The sequence below is a fragment of the Antechinus flavipes genome, chromosome 1 (genome assembly GCF_016432865.1).
Source record: "Antechinus flavipes isolate AdamAnt ecotype Samford, QLD, Australia chromosome 1, AdamAnt_v2, whole genome shotgun sequence".
Classification (NCBI taxonomy): Eukaryota; Metazoa; Chordata; class Mammalia; order Dasyuromorphia; family Dasyuridae; genus Antechinus; species Antechinus flavipes.
In genome coordinates this window covers 669122074-669145521 of record NC_067398.1, presented here as the reverse complement: position 1 = coordinate 669145521, position 23448 = coordinate 669122074, and the positions used below count along the sequence as shown (strand labels likewise).

Genomic DNA, 23448 nt, shown 5'->3' with positions numbered 1-23448 from the left:
TAAGGTTCTCTGATAAACTGCCAACATCAATGGGGTTGTTTGAACTTAGATATCCGGACTCTTCCTTCTTCTTGCTCCCACATCACTCGGAACAAGAGGGAAACACTTGATCAAGCAGGTGCCTGAAATCTAGGAGAACTCACCCCTCATTTTTCACCCAAGAATGGGACTAGTCAAGGCAAGTGGCCATAAGGCTTGGGAACATCAACTGTCCAAGAGCAGAACAGTGTGGACACAGCTAGAGAGCAGGCCGTGTGAAAAAGATCCAAGGATCTTAGAGGACAGCAAGCGTAGCAAGATGACTTACATAGTAGCCACAAAAAGGTTAAGTTGATATTAGTTATCTTAGTTGATATTAAGTTATTCCAAGGGACACAGCTTCTAGAACATGGGAGCTGGTGGTCCTTTGTAGTTTTGAGTATCATATTTTAATAATGACACTTTTTGTTGCTTTTCAGTTGTGCCTGACTCTTTGTGACCCCATTTGGAGGTTTTCCTAGCAAAGATACTGGGGTGGTTTGCCCATTCCTTCACCAGCTTATTTTACAGATGAGTAAACTGAGACAAGCAAAGTGACTTGCCACAGGATTATCCAGTTATTAAGTGTCTTTCTGACTTCAGGATCAGTGATCTATATACTGCCCCACCTAATGTTCTGCACTCAGAAGAAGAAGAAAAAGGAGACTATGCCATATTAGAATTTTTTCCCCTGAGGCAATTGGGGTTAAGTGACTTGCCCAGGAAATGTTAAGTGTCTGAAACCAAATTTGAACTCAGGTCCTCCTGACTTCAGCGTTGGTGCTCTATCCACTGCACACCTAGCTGCCCCCACTATAGTAGAACTGACTGAAGGCACTGGGCATGTCTAGTGGGAAGAAGAGATGTCTTCAAGGCTTCTGGAAGGATTGGATTAGATCTGCTGCCTCCCTTTCTCAGGAGGCAATGATTGGCAGGGGAGGGGGAGGAAGGTTCCCAGAAGCATATTAAAGTTCAAGGTATGGCAGTATTTCCTAATACTTAAAGCTATACAAAAAAGGCACCATTAAGGGAAAAAAAGAAGTCCTCCTCTTTGCTACTGGAGGTGTCCAAGCAAAAGCTGGATGAGCACTCCTTAGGCACGTTGCAGATGCTTTGAATCAATGGCCTTGAAGGACCGTCCAGTTCTCAGAGTCCACAATCCCTCCTTGGCACAGGGAGCCAGGACGACCTCCAGGCCTCCCAACCCCGTCCTGGATATGTTACCAGCCAACAGTAATGCTCTCTCACATGGGGATAGCACTTGTCAGTTCTGATAAGGCAGGGACACAAATGTCCCTGGTGCGAGGCAGAATGTGATAAGGGACAAAAGAGGGCTAGAGATAGTCTATTACAAGAGGCCAGATGAGGAAGGGAAGCACATGAGCTGAAACTTGAAGGAAGAGGGCTAAAAAGATCTGAGGATCCAAGCTGGAAATGTGATCTCCGAGGTCGCTTGATCCAAACCCCCTCCTTTTACATATGGGTAAACAAGAGTCCTCTCCAAATCTAGGGTTAGAAAAGGAGGTAGAAGAAGGAGGATCTATCCCTAGAGGACCCAAAGTCCCTTCCCATTAATTCAAGTCAACAAAGCAGTATGCTAGGGAAACAAAAAAAGAAACCATTTCTGCCCTTAATGAGCTTGTATTTTACTTGGGGGAGGGAGGACCATACAATACACACACAGACAAGTAGATACAAATATAGGGAAAGGGACAGGATGTTATTTTACTGCTAGAGAGAATTCCCAGGTGAAGAAATCCCCTCCACCAATGCAGAGAAGATGATTATCTTCTCTTAAATCTATAGTGTGAGAGTTGCCCAGAGACTCATTTGGCCAGGATCCCATAATGAACACGTGTCAGAAGTAGGACTATACCATACTGTTGGTCCTATAGGAGATGGCAAGGCAAATGAGCCCTAGAGAAAAGAGGTAGAAATGAAAGGGGGGAGAATTCGGGGCCTGCCATCCAGGACACAAGAAGGACACAGAAAGGGGACAGCAAGAAAGCCAGTTTGGAAGGAAAGGAGGAGGGGCAATAAGTAAAATGAGTCTGGAAACACAGTTTAGATTCCAGAAGACCAATGTCAAAGCGACAATCCTCCCAACGATGGAATTGGGGTACAGAATGGCACACAGATTTTCTGGATATGGGGTGTGGGAGGGCATTAGTTCTGCTTGACTGTGCATAACTGTTACAAGGGGGTTTGTATTTCTTTTTTCAATTGGTGGGAGATGGTGTAAAGGAGAGAAAATAAATGATTTATTGATTTAAAAAAATTTTAAAAGAAGAAAAATAGGCTCAGGGAAGGAATTCTTAATTAACCTTTTTGATGTGCTGGACTTCTCAGGTGATCTGGTGAAACCTTCTCACAATCATGTTTTTTAAATGTATAAAATGAAAAACACGAGTTTACAGAAAAAAGCAATTATACTAAAACACAGAAATATTTTTTAGAAAGCAAGTTCATGAACTCCCAGGTTAATAAACCCTGGGCTACTAAGGATTATAAAACTGCAATAAAACTAGCAATACCACTATAAGGTCTGTATCCCAAAGAGATCCAAGAAAATGGAAATGGATCTATTTGTACAAAAATATTACTAGCAGCTCTTTTCGTGGTGGCCAAGAACTGGAAATTGAGGGGATGTCCTTCAAGTGGGGAATGGTTGAACAAGCTGTTGCATATGAACTATTACTGTGGTAAAAGAAATGATAACCAGAATGCTTTCAGAAAAACCTGGGAAGACTTACATGAATTGATACAAAATGAAATGAGCAAAGGCAGAAAAACATTGTAACAGCAATACTATATGATGATTAACTGTGAATGATTTAGCTATTCTCAGCAATGATCCACAACAATTCCAAAGGAATCATGATGAAAAATGTTATCTTATCTCTAGAGAAGGAACTGGTGGAGTTTGAATGCAGATCAAAGCAAACTTTTTTTTTTTTAACTTTATTATTCTTGGGTTTTTTTGGTCTGCATTTTCTTTTGCAACAAGGCTAATTTGGAAATGTTTTTCATGACTGCACAAGTATAACCTACATTAATGAAGGAAGTAACAGAGGGAGGGAAACAATATAGAACTCAAAATTGAAAAAAAATGTTAAAAATTTTCATTTACAAATAAATGAGGGACAATTATATGGCAAAGTCAATAGAGTTAGGAGACCTGAGTTCAAATAAGGCCTTAGACACTTTACTAGGTGTGTGAACCTGGGCAAGTCACTTAATCCCAATTGCCTCAGAGGAAAAACAAAACAAATAATTTTTAAAAAAAGAAAAGAAAAATTAAATGTTAATTTAAATTAACATTAAATTAATTTAATTTCCTGGACTAGATCAAGACTGGACAGAACTTTAAATTCATTTACAACACGCGGTTTAGTGGCATTTTGCAGGAATCCAAAGAATTGAATGAGTGATCCGACATTCTATGTTCTAAGGAACTTTCCAGATGTGAAAATGTATATCTGAAGCTCCCTTCTAGTTCCAATGGTCTGCAACCCTGTCTAATCCTGAATGCCTGTGGAGATAAGTCCTCAAACATATCTGCTCCAGGGCAACAATACTTTAGAAACGCAGGAGTAAAAAGTTCCCACTAAAGTGCAGAGTCAATTCTGGAAACCTGCCATGACTAATAATGTAACATTGGAAAATCTTTGCCCTGCTCACAGGTTTAGTTTCCCCAACTGTAAAAAGAAGGAGGTACATTAGATAGCATTCTCCCTTCCAAGGGCCCTCCCAGTTCGGACATGTAGTGTTCTCAAGGCTTTCTCAGACTGACATTCTATGTTCTGAGGGCTCTCCCAGCTCTGACATTCTATGTTCCAGGCCGAACTCTAACATTTTATGTCCTAAGGGCCTTCCAAATTCTGACATTCTAAGGTCCCTCCCACTTTTGACATTCTATATTCTGACATTCTAAATTTTAAAGACTTTCCAACTTCCGTCACTTTGAGATTCTATATAACCATTATGTAGAAAAAAATTCAGCTTATTTCCTCCACCCACTCCAGGCAGTCCTGTCCACAACCAGACCATCTGCTTTCTCTGGGAATCTGATCTCTCCCACTGCACACTCAGGCCGACCTCCTCTTTTTCTGTCCCTTGGTAAACACAGATGGGAATCTAGGATCATTAGGAGTCCCCTCCCCCATCCTGGGCCACCCACCCCTGCTTAGGACAATTTATCTTTTTTTTTTTTTTAAAGTGAGGGAGGGGATTTAGAGAGAGATTCATAAAGTAATATACAATCACATTGAGATCTAGAAGGGGAACTTAAAGGTCAGTTAGTCTGAACCACTCGCTCATTTTATAGAGAAGGTAGGTACTTTGCACAAGGCTACATAGGTATAAAGTGATGGAGCCAGGATTTGAACCCACGTCCTATGGCTCCAAATACAGCACCCATTATACTGTACCACATTGCCTCCCCCAAATGGAAACTTCATCAAAAAAAATCTACGTCCTGCAGATATCTATGGGGCTATTTTCTAATTGACTATGGACAATCCTGAGAGGTAGATAGGTCATTTCTGCAATGGGGGAAACCATTTCAAGATGCCTGAGGGATGGGAGAGTTGGGTTGGGGATAATGATACTTTCATTAGAACAGGATCCAAACCCCTTATTTCCTCTTTCCTCTAGTGAAGGGTCTTAGAAGGTGTTCCAATCAATGGCACAGCTTGACCAATGAACAGCTAAGTCATTTGAACCTTCCACCCACGCTGGCTCTCAAGGGAGGCCCCATTCCCAGGGCTCTCCCCTTTGCCATCTGTCTTCTGGCTCTTCCTAGCCTCTGGCTTAAAGGAGAAGGGGGCAGCCTTTGAAATATTATTGGGAACCTGTTTCCTGCGACTCTATGACAGTTTCTAGGAAAATTTGGAATAATCTCTAGATTTTACCACAGAAGGGAAATTATGGCGGAAATCTCCTTGATGTTCAGGGGGAATCCCACCCACATAAATGTACACAAACCCAAGTTACATCACAGTTCAAATTCTGTCTCAAATGCTTATTATATTGTGTGAGTTTGGACAAGTAGAGATGATTCTGGAGGTCCCTTCTAACTTAACCTATAATCCTAAGGAGGAAGGAGTAATTGGGGTGGATGAGAGGGGTAAAGGATACTGAGAGGTCCTTATATTCTTCTTCCCTATCTTCATCCCATTGCATGGAAAGCGTGGGCTCCCACATGAAAAAAAGCCAAGCATCCTGATGCCCCGGGCCCCCAAGCTCTGTTTGTACATTGAGATAAAACAGGTCTCTTGGGTTCCCTTTAAACATAGGATCTTGCCCCCTTCTGCTGCCTGCCTGCTTCAGTCAAACTGTCCTGGTATTGGTCTGCAGAGGAAAGGGCTCTAGCTCAGGCCCTTCACTTCAATAAGTACTTGTTATGACAAAAAAGATTGCAAGTTTCCTGAGGGCAGGAATGGTCAATTTTTTTCTTTGTTATCTCCCAGTGCCTAGCACAGACCATAATAAATACTGGTTCACTGATGAAACTGCCCTCAAAGAGCTTACATTTTCTTCACTATCCATTTGCACAACCATGAACAAGTCAGTTCACCTCAAAGAGTTTCAGCTTTCTCATCTGTAAAATGGGGATAATACCACATACATTTTAGGTATGATATATAAAATGTATGTGGTATTATATATATATATATATATATATATATATATATATATATATATATATATACACCATGGTATTTGTGAGGAATATATAAGCTGTTGCTGTCATTCCTACATGATGGGTCCAAACTCTAAGGTCCAAGGTCCCTATTCAGGGATGATTTCTTCCCAGCCTCTGTTCTCTTTCCCAAGGTAGGAGAAAACCCTCACCTCGTTTCTGCATGAAACTGAAGAGGTCATCCAGAAATTCTTTCCTCTTGGGGTCCCCATCCAGTTCATACAGCTGTGTGAAAAGAGGGGAGACAGGGTTACTAAGTTAAAAACTCAGAAAGACAAAAGCCCCTTCCCTTCCCACCTTACTCTGCCGCATCTGGACTTCCAGTGGGAAGATAGCCACTCTTCCCTTCCCTTCAAACTTGGAGATCTTAGGGGTTTTCACAGGAAGGAGAGGGAAAGGCAGTCAAACACTCCATCTACAAGCATTTAGGAAATACTTATTTCGTATCAGGCATTGTGCTAGGCACTGGGATTGCAAACAAGGGCAAAAATACAGTTCCTTCCTTCAAGAAACAGTCTTCTGGGGCAGCTAGATGGCATTGTGGAGAGATTGCTGAGTCTGGAGTTAGGAAGACCTAACTTCAAATCTTAGGCTTTTATTAGCTGTGTCACCCTTGACCTCTGCCTTCTTCAGTTTTTTCATCTGTTAAATGGGGATAATAGCATCTATCTCTCAAGATGATTCTGAAGACCAAATGAGACTCTAATTATAAAGTGCTTAGCACAGTGTGGGGCACAGAGGAAGCACTACATAAATATTAGCTATTATCATGATTACTATTAAATGTAATACAAGGGCAGTTAGATGGCACATTGGATAGAGTACTGCTTGGAGTTAGGAGGACTTGAGTTCAAATGCACTTAAGGCTTCCTAGCTGTGTGACCCTGAGCAAGATAATTAACCCCAATTGACAAAGCAAAAAAAAAAAAAGAAAGAAAGAAAAAAAGCAATATAGCAACTATGTTCAGAGAAGACATAAACAGAGTAAATGGAAGGTAAACTCGGGCATCGACACTCAAAGAGAGCCAGAGAAGGCCTGGGTTTGAGCTGAGTTCTAGAGAGCCAGGCTGATGAGAGGAAGAGCAAGATATTCTACAAAATCTCCCATTTTGTGGGACAAAAGCGGAGAGCCTGTAGGTAGAGTGTCCTGTGAGAAAAACAGCAGAGAGGTTACCGTAGCTGATCGGAGAGTGTATAGTGGGGTGTAAGGCATAAGGTCACCAGGAAAGTGGCAGAGGGAGGGCAGAGAGTGGAACCGGTTTACGATGGCTCCGAACAACAGAGGATTTTGTGTTTGAGCCTGCAGGTGACGGGGCCACTGGAGACCAGTGGAGGGAAGAGTTTGCTATGGACAAACCCGCTCTTTAGGAAGATCCTTTTTTTGATTGATGAGGGTCTGAAGTGAGGAGAGACCTGAGGCAAGGATACCCAAAGGCCAGCAGGCTATTGCAATAGTGATTGCAACAGTGCAGGTATGAGGAGATAACGGCTGCACCGGGTGCTGGCAGGGTCAGAGGGGACAAAGAATGTACAGAGAGATGTTGCAAAAGTCGAAGTGACTGGACCTGCCAACAATTGGCTTGGGATATGTGGCGTGATTGGGAGTGAGCGGCGATTAATGCCACATGATGAGCCTTGCTCGCCTGAAACGATGGCTGTGTTCTCAATAGCAACAGGAAAGTCAGCAAGGGAAGGGAATGGGGGGCAGATAATGAGTTCTGGCTTGGACACGTTGAATGTGAGATGTCTAGAAGACTCTAGAGCTGGGAGAAAGGGAAGGAGAGAGACCTGGAAGCAAGGGAAGGAGGGACAGAGAGATCTAGGAGCAAGGGAAGGAGGGAGACTTGGGAGAGCCATTTCCATCTTTGGGTTCAACTTCAAACCCTGATAGGCTTCTAAGCCCCCTGGCAAGCTGAGGAAGTCTGTCCTGCCTATGGTGGCGCATAAATCTGAGGAGAGTAGAGAGGCCCCAGATCGGCTGGGAATGGGTCCCAAGAGCTCATTCAAGCCCAAGATTCTATTTTCCACATAGGCTCCAAGGCCTCCCTACAAGAGTGAGAAGCCTTTCCTCCTCTCCTAGAAACCATGAGTCTCTGAGCTCCTGGGCTGGTGCACCAGGCAGAGATAATTAAAGAGGAGTCAGAGAGGAAGGGGAGGGGGTGTTTGGGGAGTGGGAGGAAGGAGGGATGAAGTAAATACCAGGCTTTAGATTAAACACTCAGGAATGCAGTTTGGACTCCAAACAGGGAAGGGGGGTGGGGTGAGGAGAAGATGAGGAGAGAGAGAGGAGACAAATATTGAAACCAATAATTAAGCCTCCCCAGGAGCTGGTGGGCGGGCAGGCCCAGGGGCGGGGGAAAAGCTGTCATTAAGTCCAGAGGAGCAGAGGCTACCACCCTGGCTGATGATGGGAAGCCAAACTGAGGACAGGGTGGAGGAAGCACATTTCTACAGCCTGCCTGGATGTGTATGTGTGATCTTGGATAAGTGCCTGCCCTTCACTGGACTTCAAAACTGCCCTTCTAACAAATGAGCACTGACCTAGCTAGCTAACAAGATCCCTTCCACCTCTGATAATCAAGGTTCTAGGTTTACAAAAGTCACCCCACCCTGACCGATTTCTCCCACTAGGTTCTAAGGGCCTTTACAAGCCAAACATTTCCTGATTCTATTAATAGGTGATAGCACAATAAGCATTATGATTTTCTGACCTTCTGGGCTGACTGGTACAAATTCTGAGCTTCCTTGAAATACAAATAAGCACAGCCTGACATTGGGCCCTGAAAAGGTAGTAAGGGAATGGAGAAGATCAAGTTCTAGAAATCCGAAGTGACATTAGAACCCAGGAGGTCAGAGCTGGGAGGGCCCTTAGAACCCAGGAGGTCAGAACTGGGAGGGCCCTTAGAACCCGGGAGGTTAGAGCTGGGAGGGCCTTAGAACACAGGATGTCAGAGCTGGGGAGGCCCTTAGAAGCTAGGATAGCAGAGTTGGGAAGGTCTTTGAAATGGCGGACATCAGAACTGGAAAGAATTTTACAAACCATGTAATATAGCACCTTCATTTTAGAGAGAATGTTGGATTTAGAGTCAAGAACATGCGTTCAAATCCCATCTGTTATTACTGGGCTAAGTCTGTAACCTCTGAAGGTCTCAGTTTCTCCATATGAAAGTTTGGACCAGGTGGACTCGGATCCCTTTTAGCTCTCTATGGACCCAAAGATCCTTACCAGTACCAGAATTCTAACTGATCGTCCCATCCACCCTCCCCACGATTCTCCATCCCCAAGTCTATGGGATTTGGGGAAACAAGCAAAGCTGAGGCCCCACGTGGGTGGGGGGTGGGGGATGGGGATGCTGTCTCGAGGGCTGACAGGAAGATCTATGTGAAGCCTGAGCCCGGGGTCCCCAGCTCCACCTCCAGCTTTGTGAGGCTTTTGTCTCGGGACCACACCCAGCGCCAGCCTGTGGCAGCCCCACATTCCTGGCCTGATTTATGGGCCCAGCATGGGGAGGCAAACATCCACTGCTGCCTTTTTTAGGGGGGGCTCAGCCCAGCCTCATCCCAGGCCCTGAGGCCCTCCTGGAAAGGAGTAAAAGGACCCAGAGGGAAACCAAGGGCTGGGGCAGGGTTAACTACAACCCCCCCACGTGGCACTAAAGACCAACACAAGGGGGACAGTTCCCTCCGGTTCTCCTTAGTCAAGGGTCACTGCCCTCGGAGCTTGGGCCTGTCCAGGCACACGGGCAATCGGTGCAGCTCCCCAGAAAGCACACGTCTGTCTGTCTGTCCCCATCCATCGCTCTCACTCCAAGAGTTATGCACACACGTAGTCTCCCTAGGGTTCCCATCCCCTGGTGTGGCTCCTTCCCTTTCTTTGTCCGTTTTCCCCTTCTCTCTTTTTTCCTCCCCGCTCTCCAATTTTTGTTTGTTTCCCTTGCTTTCTCTGCCTTGTGTTTCTTTCTTCTAACTGATCGTCCCATCTTTCTTCTGCACCCTTCCTTTTCCTCTATCCTTTCATTTCAGTTTTTCTCTTTCCTATATCCTTTTTCTTTTCTTTCTCCCTCTTTCTGTCCCTTTTTTCCCTTCTGCGCTCTCTCTCTCTCTCTCCCTCTCTTTCCCTCTCTCTCTCACCCTTTTTCCCTCTCTCTCCCTCTCTCTCCCTCTCTCTCTCACCCTTTTTCCCTCTCTCTCCCTCTCTCTCCCTCTCTCTCTCACCCTTTTTCCCTCTCTCTCCCTCTCTCTCTCACCTTTTTTCCCCCCTCTCTCCCTCTCTGCAGGAAGACTGGTTAAAAAGTTAACCAGATCCTTGCCTTTGGCCAGAAATCTGCACAAACACCTAGCCATCAATTAAGATGAATTAATTATCTGATCAAATAAACCACAGACTGTTTCCGGGATAAATGCTCCGGGGGCCCTCGTGGTAGTTCTGAGCACCTCACCTGTCCCCCTCTTCCCTTTCCCAGGACTGTGTAGGCCCCAGCTCTGGTCGCCTGGGTTTGGGGGCCAACAGAGGTCCTCCCAGCTGCAAGGGGGAGGATGAGGGGGACATAACCTGGCAGGAGGCTCTGGTTAACTCCATGGCCTGGGAGATCACAAAATTCTGATGTCGCTCAGAGAGAGAAGCCCAGGGCTTCACCCCCTGACTCTCAACCATAGCCCCTGATATAGGGTAGGGTGCCTGTGATTGGCTTTGGGTACAATCCCAGATCTTGATATGATGGTTTTCTTCAATGACCATCTTGACCAGCTGCCAGAGGAGCAGGATGAGGGTAGCTGTTTCATAGAAAGAATCCCTGGACTTAAACTGAACTCACTATCCCACAGCCAGGACCCCTCGATGCTTGTGTCCAGATGATCTCAGAACAGGGAGCCCTACCTGTGGTCCATCTCCCACTCTCATGGATATGCAAACACACGGTCTCTTTAGGTTTGACTCTCCAGTGCTCAAAGACTCTTTCTTTTCTCTTTTTCTTTCTGCTGCCATCAAATTTTCTTTTTTCTTCTCTTTCCTAACCCTAAGCCCATTCTCTCCCTATCCCCAAGTGCAGAGGCAAGATCTGCCTCTTAGTAGCTGTGTGACCCTGAGCAAGTCACTTAACCCTGTAGCCTCGGTTTCATCTATAAAATGAACTTTGCCAAGAAAACTCCAGATGGGGCAACATGATTGGAAACAACTGAATAATAACATCAAATCCAATGGAAGGAACTAACTGAAGAAGTCTTGGGGGGTGGGAGCAGAATGGATGTGAGTATAGGGAAGAAGATAGATGTCATAGGGAATTAGGGATTAAATTTGTTTTGGGAACAGTAGTAAGAAGGTACAGGTCTCCTTTCTCTATATAATGAGGAAGCTCCATTAGACATGCTAAGGGCCCTCCCAGCTTTGATATTCTGGGTTCTAAGGGTCCTTTCAGCCCTGACCTCCTGGGTTCTAAGGGCCCCCCCAGCTCTGACCTCCTGGGTTCTAAGGGCCCCCCCAGCTCTGACATCCTGGGTTCTAAGGGCCCTCCCAGCCCTAACATCCTGGGTTCTAAGGGCCCTTCTAGCTCTGGTATTTTGTTCTAAGGCTTCCCTAGTTCTTTTACATTCTAAAGGTCCTTCAAGTACCTGTATTTCCCATGCTGCAATTCCTCACTTACATTGAATCCAGGAAAAAGTACACTTAAGACAGTATAGGGGAAAGAATACGATTGGAGACACCAGAAGAAATGGGCTTCAGGATACCAGGGTTCTAATCTAACAGGCACTAATTATTTACTATAGGACCCTCACCAACTTAGTTGCCCTTGGGGTGCCTCAGTTTCCTAAATCAGACAAAAAAAGGAGTTGGACCTCATGATCCCAAATCTAGAATCCCATATTCTTTGATCCTTTGCCTTGCAGCATTACTGCCCTGAGGCCTGGGAGGAGTTAGGGAGACAACACCCAGTGAAGAGCAGCAGGTGTCCCCATCATCCCCTTCAGGTATAGAATTCCGCTCCTTAGTTAAATCTCATGGAACCAATCACAAGACCACTGGATCAGAGCTTTAGATTGGCCCCCTTCAGTTCCTGGCCCTTATCTGAATCCAACCTTCTCCTTCTCCAAGGGAGGAAATTTCAGGCCCAGAGAGTGATTTATCTGATTTACCTCAGTTTCCTCATCGGTTAAATGGGGATAATAACAGCACCTATCTCTGAGGGTTGCAAAATTCGAATCTGTGTTTTCTTGATGCCGAATCTAGCTAGAATACCATTGTGGCTCTAATAACAGAAGATACCTTATCTAATCCTTTTCCAAAGCAGGATCATCTTTAAGGATAACTGAGGCAAATGATCATCCTTCCTTCACTTGAATACCTTGAAGGAAGGGGGAGCTCACCAGAAAGCTACAATTTTCATGGTAATGGTTGCAATATTTTTTAAAAAGACTTTTCATACTATAAACCCAAATCTGCTTACCTGTGCCTTCCTACTACTGTTCCCAAAACAAATTTAATCCCTAATTCCCTATGGCATCTATCATCTTCCCTATACTCACATCCATTCTGCTCCCATCCCCCAAGTCTTCTTCAGTTAGTTCCTTCCATTGGATTTGATGCTATTATTCAGTTGTTTCTAATCATGTCGCCCCATCTGGAGTTTTCTTGGCAAAGTTCATTTTATAGATGAAACCAAGGCTACAGGGTTAAGTGACTTGCTCAGGGTCACACAGCTACTAAGCATCTGAGGCTAGATTTGAACTCGGGAAGATGAAACTCTCCTAGTGGAGTATCGTGCAAAGCTGGCTCACTTTGGAATCTTTGGATTTAGGGTCAAATTCTGCTTCAGATGCTTATAATTAATCTTTTGAGCTTTAGTTTCCTGATCTGTAAGATATACGGATTGGACTTATGGGCCTCTAGGTGCCTTTCACCCCTCTCTTTCTAATCCTGTGGACTCATTCTGGACCTCCAAATACCTCATCACCCCGATCCCACCACCCTCTCCTTGTCTTCTGTTATGAATTTCAGCTTAGTCAACTTCACTTCAAAATTCAGTGGGCAAAACTTGACCAATGCTATGGAGGGTGGCGGGAGTCAGAACTCCTTAGTGAGGATGGCTACGCAGGGTTTATAACTGTTCAGAGTTCTGGGAGACTTGTGCTTTGCCTCTATCCTTTCAAGAATGCATGGGAGAAGTCTAGAAGGAGGAAGGCTTGAGTTTCAGGAGCCTTGGCTTAAGTGATTTTCCTCAGAGACTTTTAAAAAGTAACTTTTGCCTCAGTTTTCTCATGTGTAAAAGGAACCAGATGGATGCGATCTCCGAGGTCCCTGTAGGCTCTCAGGCCCCCTTCCTTAGGTCTCTGAAATCCAATAAAACTGAAGTCCTCCTTGGCCGATGACTCACAGTGTGACATTGAGTAAGTGACCACCCCTCTCAGGGGCCCTTTGTGAAGAAACTTCCCTATTCCTGTCAAGTGTAAGACCATGTTCCAGGCACCCAAGTTTGCAACCTCCCCGCCTGACTCCCTCCCAAGACTCAGTAACTCTAGCTCCAAAATCTATTGACATTCTGACCCTTTCTGTCAAACTTGCATAACTACTGCCTTGTGCTCAAGTTGCCATCAAATCTGGCCTCAGACACTTTTTTAACTGTCTAACCCTGAATAGGTTGCTCAAACTGTGCCTGCCTTAGTTTCCTCATCTGTAAAATGGAAATAATAATAGCATCTACCTCAGAAGATATCAAAATGAGATAATGCATGTACAAATGCTTTGTAAATCTTAGGTATATGTATACATATATTATTTATATTAAATATATGAAATTTATCCCTTTATATTTTATTTTATATTCATATAAATATATACTTATGTAAACAGAAATAAATTATATGTATTTGTTATGAATATTTTGACAAATACATTTCTATAAAATATATTTATATAAACAAATGTATGCTTATATGAAATGTAATATAGAAATATATTTACATGAAAATATATTTACACATACATGTGCATGTAAACGTGTGCACACACAAACATATTCTTACCCAGACTTGCAATAGTTATCCAAGTTAGACCCCCTGCCTCCACCCTCTCTCCTATCTAATCCTTCCTCCTTTTCAACTAGCACACTGAGATCCCTCCAGCACATATCAGCCCACGTCACCTCTTCTGTCAGTAATCTCCTATGGCTCCCTGTGGCCCCTGGGATTACATTAAACTCTTCTATTCAGCATGATTTATTTATTTGTTTGTTCCTTTTTAATTTATAGAATTTTTATTCTTGTACTTCTTTTCACAAAATTTACTTCTTGATACTTGATATTCTAATTATCTGTATTTGAATCTTCAATTCATCTTCCATTTCCTATTATTTATTAAAAATGTATGTTTGGCATAATTGAAGGCTCTTTACAATAGGATTCTAATTTATCATTCCTGACTCACTTCCCATTAACCCCCCTCACACTCCACATTCCAATCAAACTAGTCCACCTGTTGTCCGTACACACCATCTCATCTCCGGCCTCCATGCTTTTATAAAGACATTCCTTCCCGCCCCCCAATTCCTGAAATGCACTCCCCTTTAGATTCCCTTTGAGGTTCAGCTCATAAATGAAATCTCCCCTGATTCATCCTTGCAACTGAAATTTAATTTATATGGATATAATTGGGGTTTATCTTCCCCATATGCTGCCCTTCTGCCCAGGAAAACGAAACATGTACAGGCCAGGAATTGTTTTCTTCAGCTTTTTGCAGTCCTGGTAGTGGGCACAGGGGCTGGCATTGAACAGGCCATTACAAGATGCTTCATGAATTGAGTTGAAACCGTGGCTTGGATTGAATGACCTCTAAGGTCCGCCTTTCAGCTCTAAATTTCGCTATTGTTACTAAGATGGCTGAAGCTTTAGGAAGAAAGGGAAGGGGGTGGGGTCCTGGGGTCTAAAAGCAGAGGAGAGTGTCTGAGTTTGGATCTGGGGGGAAAGGGGGCCTCTCCAACTGCCTTCCGGTAAGTAGTTAAGTGCTCAGCGAGGGGGCTGTTATCAGACATCAATGGCCGGAGCTGGAAGGCAGCTGTGTTGAAAGAAGAGCTATAAACTCAAAATGGTAAAAGGCCCCGCTGGGTCGGCCATGGGAAAGGCTTCTGGGGAGGCAGCCTGAAGGTCAGGAGAAAGGACCCCACTAAACAGAAAGCAGTAAAGGACGTGCCAGCTTTATGGGCTGGCTGGCTGGCCAGCCCCCGGGGGCCCTGGACCCCCGCCTTCTGTGGGCCACTCTCCCTGGACCCCTACCAGCCCAGCAGGAAGGGGGCTGCAAGAGACTGCTGGGAAGAGGCAGCAAGCTGGGGGTAGAGGAAAGATGAATGGGAAAGGCTGTACCCCCTGTTTGGGTAAGCATGATCCTCTCTCTCTCAGCCTGCAGCTTTCTCTTCTAGAAAATGAATCAAGAGTGACCACTATTCCTTATTCTCTTGGTCCCAGCTCAAACGTTATTCGTTCTAAGACCCCTTCCAGAGCCTATAGTCTAGATTCTGTGAACTAGGAACTTCTAGTTTGGATATTGTTCAATTCAACAAACAGTTATTATCTTCTATGTTTGAGGCACTCTGCTAGCCCTAGAGATAAAAAGTTGACACGGTCCCTACTTTCAAAGAGTTTAAATTATGTAGGTAGGGATGAAGGGGGAGGGAGCAGAATTCATATACCTACCGATAAATGTTATATAAGTTAGGCAGGGAGAGAAGCAGGAGAGAATTCCTGCCTTCTAATACCTTACAGCCCACTCCAGAGTCTTCCTTCAAGTGACAATGGCCTCCCAGATGTTCCTCCTACAAAGCACTCCATCATCTCCAGTAGCCAGGCACTTTTTCTTGGGTGTTCTCCTATCTCATCTTCCCTCCTGCCTTCCCCAGCTTCCTTCAGGTGTCAGGTGGAATCCCACCTTCTACAAGAAACTTTTTCTAATCTGTTTTAGTCTCAGTGTTTCCCCTTCGACAAAGCCTGTCTACGGCTCATCTGTATATAGTTCTTTGTATACGTTCTTTGTCCCATTAGTATAGCAGCTCCTTGGTGAATGCTGAAAACTATCTTTGCATGTATTTTGAAAAATAAAAAGTTATTATTTAAAAATAAAATAAAATCAATCTGTTAAAAAAAAAAAAAAAGAATGGCAGCTCCTTGAAGACAGGAGCTGTCTTATGCCTTTCTTTGTAGCGGAGCACCCGGGCACACCAGGTACGCTTATGGACTGCCAACACTCCCTAGGATTAATCAACTTGGCCATTCTCTGCTCTGCTCCACCACTGTGGATGTCTCTATCTGAAATTCTCCTCCAAGATACTTAGAAAATCATAGGAAGGCGCCCAAGAATCGGGGAGGGTGACTAAAGCAGAACCGGAGAAGCCAGCAACACAACAAAATAAACACTGAAACAAGAAAATGAAATTGAATGGTGCATGATTAATATGGCCCAGGTTGGCTGAGGGGAGAGAAGCCTTCCTTTTGTTGGACAGGTTGGAGATGACAGGTTATGGGATGTAGTTCATACCACTGAATGGGTCATTCAGTTCTGCTGAACTCTTAGCTATCTTTGTTATGAGGAAAGGGACCGTACACAAATGTATAGGACACAAAAACCCAAAGTCATCAATAGCACTTTAAAAATCAAATCAAACTGGGGCAACTAGAAGGCAAAATGGATTGAACATCAGGCCTGGAGTCAAGAGGACCTGAGTTCAAATTCAGACACTTATTGTTGTGTGGCAGCTGTGGGCAAGTCATTTAACTCCAATTGCCTCCCCACCAAAAAAAAAAAAAAAAATCAAATCCAGTCCCCTTTGGTTATATCCCATTCTTGGCTCTCTGGTCTTTCCTCTCTCTCTGAAGAGTTTATGATTCAATATTCTATCCGAGTCTGTGTGACCATGGACAAGTCACCTGCCCTGTCTCTGAGGCTCAGTTTACCTTATTTTAATCAGGATAATGATTAATTTTAAGACCCAAACTACTATGATGTTCATTTCTCTCTGCCTGTGATAACTTTCAGAGGGTATTTGTGGGAAACTCGCACCTAATCTCTGTACCCCCCAACCTGTGTAGGGTGGGAAGGGCAGAGTATTCCATAATACTGAAGAAATAGTACTGGTGGGCGTATGTCCCCACTCCCCCTGGCCTCCTGGGGCCCCCGGCCAAGGTCGGCCCCTAGTCAGAAGTCCAGGAAACACCCTCCTTGCACAAGGCTTGTTTGACAAAGATAAGCACCAATCCCCCTACCCCACCCCAGCCCAGATGCAACTGTACACCGTCGTCTTATCACCCCAAGCTTCAGGCAGCCCCCATTCAAGGTCTGATTTTTGGCCCATGATCCTTTAGCCTACACAGAGCAGGTCCAATGATCCTGGTAGATGGCCACACCAGGGGGCCTTCAAGGGACATTTCAGTTCCAATATTACATGCTTATAATAAAACTCCTCGTTCACATTGATGGCTAATTACATGCTTTTTTTGCTTCGTATGTATTATCTTATTTGGATCCTCCCAACACTGCTTTGAGGTAGGGGATCCAAATATTCTTATCCTCACTTTATAAATAGAAAACCTAAGGCTCACCAATTAATCCTAGCCGACAGAATTAATAATTAATGATGCCAGGATTTGAACCCACACCTTCTGACTCTCAAAATTAGGCCGTTTCATTGTACTTGTCTTGTATTCTAAGGACCCTTCTAGTCCTAACATCCTGGGCTCTAAGGGCCTCCTAGCTCTGACCTCCTGGGTTCTAAGGACCCTCCCAGCCCGACATTCTGGGCTCTAAGGGCCCTTGTAGGCCTGTTATCCAAGGATATGCAGCTACAAAGTATCAGAGACAAGATTTGGATGAGGTCTTCTGGACTCTGGGTCCCCACTCTCATCCACTAATTCCCTGAAGCTAAGTCTATCACGCTTGACCCTCTATGTGAAGCTGCCTCCCAAAGCACTTATAATGTGCTTTCCACTGTGCAGACCCTCAAAGGGCCGCAGCTGAGTTTCACAGCTTTGGGAGGCAGGTACCTGTAAGTATTATTATGTTATCCCCATTTTATGAAGGAAGAAACAAAATCTCCAAGAATCCATGTTGGCTCCCAGAAGCACAGTTACAAAGTATCCAAGGTAGCATTTGAACCCAAGCCTTCCCAACTCTAAATCTGCACTTTTATTCACGAATTCCAATGAGAGGCTCCAGAATGATGGACACCACCAGGATTATTAGCTTCTTTTAATAGATAAGGAGGAAGTAGCTTCTCTATCGTCCCTAGGTAAGGGTCCGAATTGGGGCTTAGAACCATTACACAGCTGATACTTCCTGAGCAATTTTAAGATCTAAAACCTCCGCACATATATTATCTCGTGTTTGTCTCACAACAGTGAGACTCGGTCCCAATTTAGAGATGAGAAAACTAAGATAGAGAAGAGGCAGATGATTTAAAAAGGGTTCAAGTAAATTATGAAGTGTCGGAGGAGCCCAGCATCCTTCCTTCTCCCAGACACTACCTCCTTGGTCCAGAAGTTCAAGCAGCTTGCTCCCTCCCTCGCTCAGTTTTTCACTTTCTCAGCAAAGTGCCCAGTATGTAGTAGGAGCTTACTACTGGCCTGACAACTCTCACTGGGAGAGGCCCTCTCCCACTCTGGACCTTAGTTTCCTGACCAAAAAAAGGCCACACTCTATGACATCTAAAGTCCATGAGTCCTTGAAGCCTTAGTGAAGGTGTTGGGACTTAAGATGACTTTAATCATTTGCCTGAGGCAAGGGGGGCCCAGGGGTAAAAGTTGGGGACAGAACCCTACTTCTGGATTCCCTGGCAAAAGTATTAGTGGGGGGTGGAGTGGGCGGTGATGGCCCGAGAGAAGGATCTTCATTCTCTAAAGAAGGATGTCAATGGAGAGGAAATATACCCCTCCTGCACACACACACAATACATGTTCACATATATACCTACACACCCAAATATATGCAAGTATACATACACACCCCTATACATGTGTTTGTGTATATTTTCATACACACACACACACCCATGTGTATATATATAAAATCGCAAAGTACATGTTCACACACACTACACACCCAAATATATTTACATGTCTACACCCCATATATATACACACACCTATACACCCACATAGTGTGTATACACACATACACATGTGTGTAAATGTATACACACACACAAAGTATATGTTCACAGTACACTTACACACAAATATATATATGCATGCACACATACCATATACATATACACAAAGTATATTCCACAACACACTTACACACAAACATATATGTATATACACATACATATATACATACATCTACACACCTAAATATATATATACACACACACAAAGTACATTCAAAATATACTTATACAAAATATACACACACATATATATATACACATATAACTACATATTACCTAGACACATACATATAAACACACACACACACACACACAGTCCCCTACCCCTAGACCCCCCTGCAAATGGGCCTGACTTCGATGAACAGGAAATACTTGTTCTTCGGCTGCCACACTCAGCACTTTTTGAAGGAAAAAAAAAAAGCCTCACACAATTGAACCGAGGTCAGATTGCCGGCCTGGCAGATAACAAGAGCTGCTCACACAGCTCATTTGTGGTGGGGGAGGGAATCAAGAATGGCCCTGTCCCTTTCCAGTCCCAGATCAGCTCCTCGTGCTGGTTCGGACCCTGTCCCTGACACAGAGACCTCTGGGATTCAGGCAGCATTACCCAGCTGCTTCTAACTTAACCTTGCCCCTCCTCCCCCCCTTCCTCTCTTAAGGAGAAGCCCAAAGTATTTTGGGGGGTATTATGTCATAGAGAAGGGAATTTCAGAGCTGGGAGGGCTCTTAGAACCCAGGAGGTCAGAGCTGGGAGAGCACTTAGAATAATGAATTTCAGGGCTGGAGGGCCCTTAGGATACAGAGAATGTGTCTTAGAACTGGAAAGGATCTTACACTATCAGAGATAAGGAGAACTTTAGAATACAGAAGAAAATAGCATGTTAGATCTGGGAAGGCTCTCAGACTCTCTATCATAATGGATGGGATGTTACAACCTAGAATTAACAAGCAGTGTATGAACAGGGAAGAAACACAAGAGTTTCTTGTGTTGAGGAAGATTTTTTGTTTTTAAATTTAGCTAAGACACAGTTCTTTCCCTCGTGGAGTTTAAGCTAGCTATTAAGAACTCACAACATCAGAGCCTGGAAAGTGGAGCCAAGGGGCAAGTAGGGGACTGAGCTCCCCATATTTTGGGGCTTCCATTGTTCATTGGAAAGAGAACAAATTCCTCTGTCTGATATTGGAGCCTTCCCTAGCCCGTCCACATCCCCTACCCCATACACATAAAGCGCTCTGCTAGGTGAACCTGAGCCTCCTTGTTGCCAGAAGGCCCTCGAACAAAACCCCAGCTCTGCTCCATTTCAGAACCCAGACTGGGGATGGGACAGAGATGGAAGGATTCTCAAAGACTGAACCTGGCTCCCTTACCCCCACACCCCTTCTTCTTCTTCTCTGGGACTCTGGGCAGTCAGTCACCCAGCAGCTGCTTACAGATGTAAGGAGCCCATCTGACCCCTCCCAAGGCCAGTGGAGCCAAGTAGCCCCTTAGTGAACCCGCACAGTGGAGCCCCTACCTCGGCCGGGGATGGACCTTTGCTCCCTAGCAGAGCTAAGGTTACCTTGACGGGACCCCAAACCGCTGACTCGGCACCACCCCCATCCCCCAATCCCCTCCACTGCAAATGATTCCAAAGTCTGCCCAAGGCCTCACTCAGAGGCAACAGCAGGCCCAGATACTCAGAAGCCCAGGAGAAAGCCAGAGCGCCATGATGACCAAGGTAGACAAAGGGAAATGATCATGTGATCAAGGGGTTCAAGGCCTGACTCCCCGACTCAGGCAAGTCACAAGATCATAGTCTTTTATAGCAAGAAGACACCTTTGAGACCATCGGACACAATCCAGTCACTTCACTTATGGAGAAAAAGGCCCCCATCAGGGAGCGATCTATACGAAGTCACAGAGCATGCAAGTGATAGAGCAGGGGGTCTTCAAACTTTTTAAATAGGGGGCCAGTTTACTGTCCCTCAGACTGTTGGAGGGCCGGACTATAGTAAAAACAAAAACTTTGTTTTGTGGGCCTTTAAATAAAGAAACTTCATAGCCCCGGGTGAGGTGGATAAATGTCCTCAGCTGCTGCATCTGGCCTGAGGCCGTAGTTTGAGGACCCCTGTGATAGATAATGGATTCACTTCCAGATCTAAGTTTAAAGTACTCTTTCCACTAGTTCCCATTGTTTCCCTAGAAAAATTCCCCAGTTCAGGAATCAGAAAGGCTTGGGTTTTGCCACTAGATGACCTCGGGAGGTCATTTGGGCTTCTGTTTCCTATCTGGAAAATAAAGGGACTGAATCAGACGACAGCCTCTGGGCCCCTTCCATAAGGTCCCTTCTCATAAAATCTGGAGTTGGAGGGACCTTAACATTGTCTGGTCTAAGCCTCTCATTTTACAGAAAGAGAAATAACCAGCCTGAAATCAAAGTTCATAAGTAGCTGAGTAAGGATTTGAACCCAGGACTCTTTTCATCATAGTCTCCTCATCTGTACAATGGGCCCCTTGCTCTCCCTTCTGCCCCGTTTCTGTTGCAATATCTGAAATTGTGCTAGAAAAGTGTAGAGAGGTAAACAATTGTTCTTTGTCATGGTCTTCCCAGGAGCTGAAGACTTGAGGCAGGCAGAAATGTGGGAAGACAGCTCCCTAATGCATAAGGATTTGGGTGGAGGCAGCTTCCCACTCCATTCCATCTCCTACCCAGCTGCCAGAGGGAGCTTCCCAAAGCCCATCTCTGCCCAGGTCATCCCCATCCTACTGAGTAAATTCTAGCAGCTCCCTATCCCTTCCAAGATCAAATACAAAAGCCTGAGTTTGGCCTTCAGAGTCTTTCTAACCTCTCCCCCGCCACCTTTCTGATCTTCTCATACCCTACACCCACACACGCACGCTGCAGTTCAGTGACACTCATCTCCAGGCTGTTCCTCACCCTAAGATACTCATCTCCTGACTCCAGGCATTTGCACTGGCAGGCATCCATGCCTGGAATGATGTCTTACTCATCTCCACTTTCCCAGCTTCCCTGGCTGCCTTCCAAGTCCCAGCTGAAACTCTATCATCTACAGGAAGCCTTTCTCCATCCCTCTCAATGGGAATCCTTCCCTCTATTGATTATTTCCAATTTATCCAGATTATTGTTTGTGCATAATTATTTGTATGTTGTCTCCCTGGAGAACAGGGTCTGTGTCTTTTGCCTTTCTGTGTACACCTAGTTCTTAGCATACTGGTACACAGCAGGCACTTAATAAATGTTTGCTAACTTATCCATTCCTGAAGTATAGGGAGGGTCTGTCCCTATGACTGGGGAAGGCAGCCATGTTTGCAGCATCTAAGTCTCTGTCAGGCTTCAGCTGCACAGACAGGGAAGGTTGAGGTTCAAGAACCAGTCAAGAATGCTGTGTATCCCCCTCCAAGTTGTCTGAAACCTTCTCATTCTCAACCCCAAGCCTTCAGAAGAGTCACTTCATATTACTCTAGCATTTTCAATGAGTCAAGTCAGTCAATAAGCATTTATTAAATACCTACTATGTACTAGGTACTGTTCAAAGTGCTGAGGATACCAAAAAAGGTAAAAGGCAGTTGTTGCCTGCAAGGAGCTGACAATTTTCCTTAAGATGTCCTTAAGTAAATAGTGAAGTAAATAGTACAAGAATTATAATTATCCTCATTAAACAGATGGAGAAAATGAGTCTCAGACAAAAGGAGTGACTTCATCAAACATCTCTCTCTCTCTCTCTCTCTCTCTCTCTCACACACACACACACACACACACACACACAAAATGACAGAGTAGAACAGCTTCAGACCTCCAGGGCAGACCCAGGCTTGGAGGGTCTGGGGGAATTAGATTAGCTATCCAATCTTATCTTACACAACTCTCCAGCCAAACTGGAACCTCTGCTAGCCCTTTTGACCTTCTCCCTTTTCTCTATTTTTGTCCCATGCTCTTCCAGGTATAGGACATTCTTGTTCCCCATGCTTGGCCATCTCCCAGCTCTCCTTGCCCACATTTCTCCTGGTGATCCACCAGGGTCTCCCTTATAGGCAAACAGCTCATCTGCCCCCAAACTGTAACTAGGTGAATAGTTATCTTTTCATTCCCTCAGATTAAATTCTTTTGTTTTTTAATTTAATAATAACTTTGTATTGACAGAATCCATGCCAGGATAATTTTTTTTTACAACATTATCCCTTGCACTTGCTTATGTTTCGTTTTTTCCCCTCCCTCCCTTCACCCCCCTCCCCCGAAGATGGCAAGCAGTCCTAAATATGTTAAATATGTTGCAGTATATCCTAGATACAATACATATTTGCAGAACCGAACAGTTCTCCCGCTGCACAGGGAGAATTGGATTCAGAAGGTAAAAATAACTCGGGAAGAACAGATTAAATTCTTTATAAAAGTAGCATCATTCATCAACAATAAGGGGAAAAGATCTATTTATACAAAAAATATCTAGAGCAGTTCTTTTTGTGGTAGTTAAGAATTAGAAATTGTCGTGGGATGGAAAATACCATCCCAATCCACAGAGAACAATGGAGAATGAATGTGGATCAAAGCATAGTATTTTCACTTTTTTTGTTGTTTGTATGCT

The 23448-nt window shown here is 44.5% G+C and overlaps 1 protein-coding gene across 2 annotated transcripts in view; it reads right to left on the bottom strand.

Annotated features, from left to right (window-relative positions):
- ARID3A (AT-rich interaction domain 3A) overlaps nt 1-23448 on the bottom strand; it is an 80810-nt gene that overhangs the window by 19078 nt on the left and 38284 nt on the right. For both annotated transcript variants that reach the window (XM_051972132.1, XM_051972133.1), the window contains exon 4: nt 5875-5947. In XM_051972132.1, coding sequence (XP_051828092.1) covers nt 5875-5947 — 73 coding nt within the window. The remainder of the gene's footprint in view (nt 1-5874; nt 5948-23448) is intronic.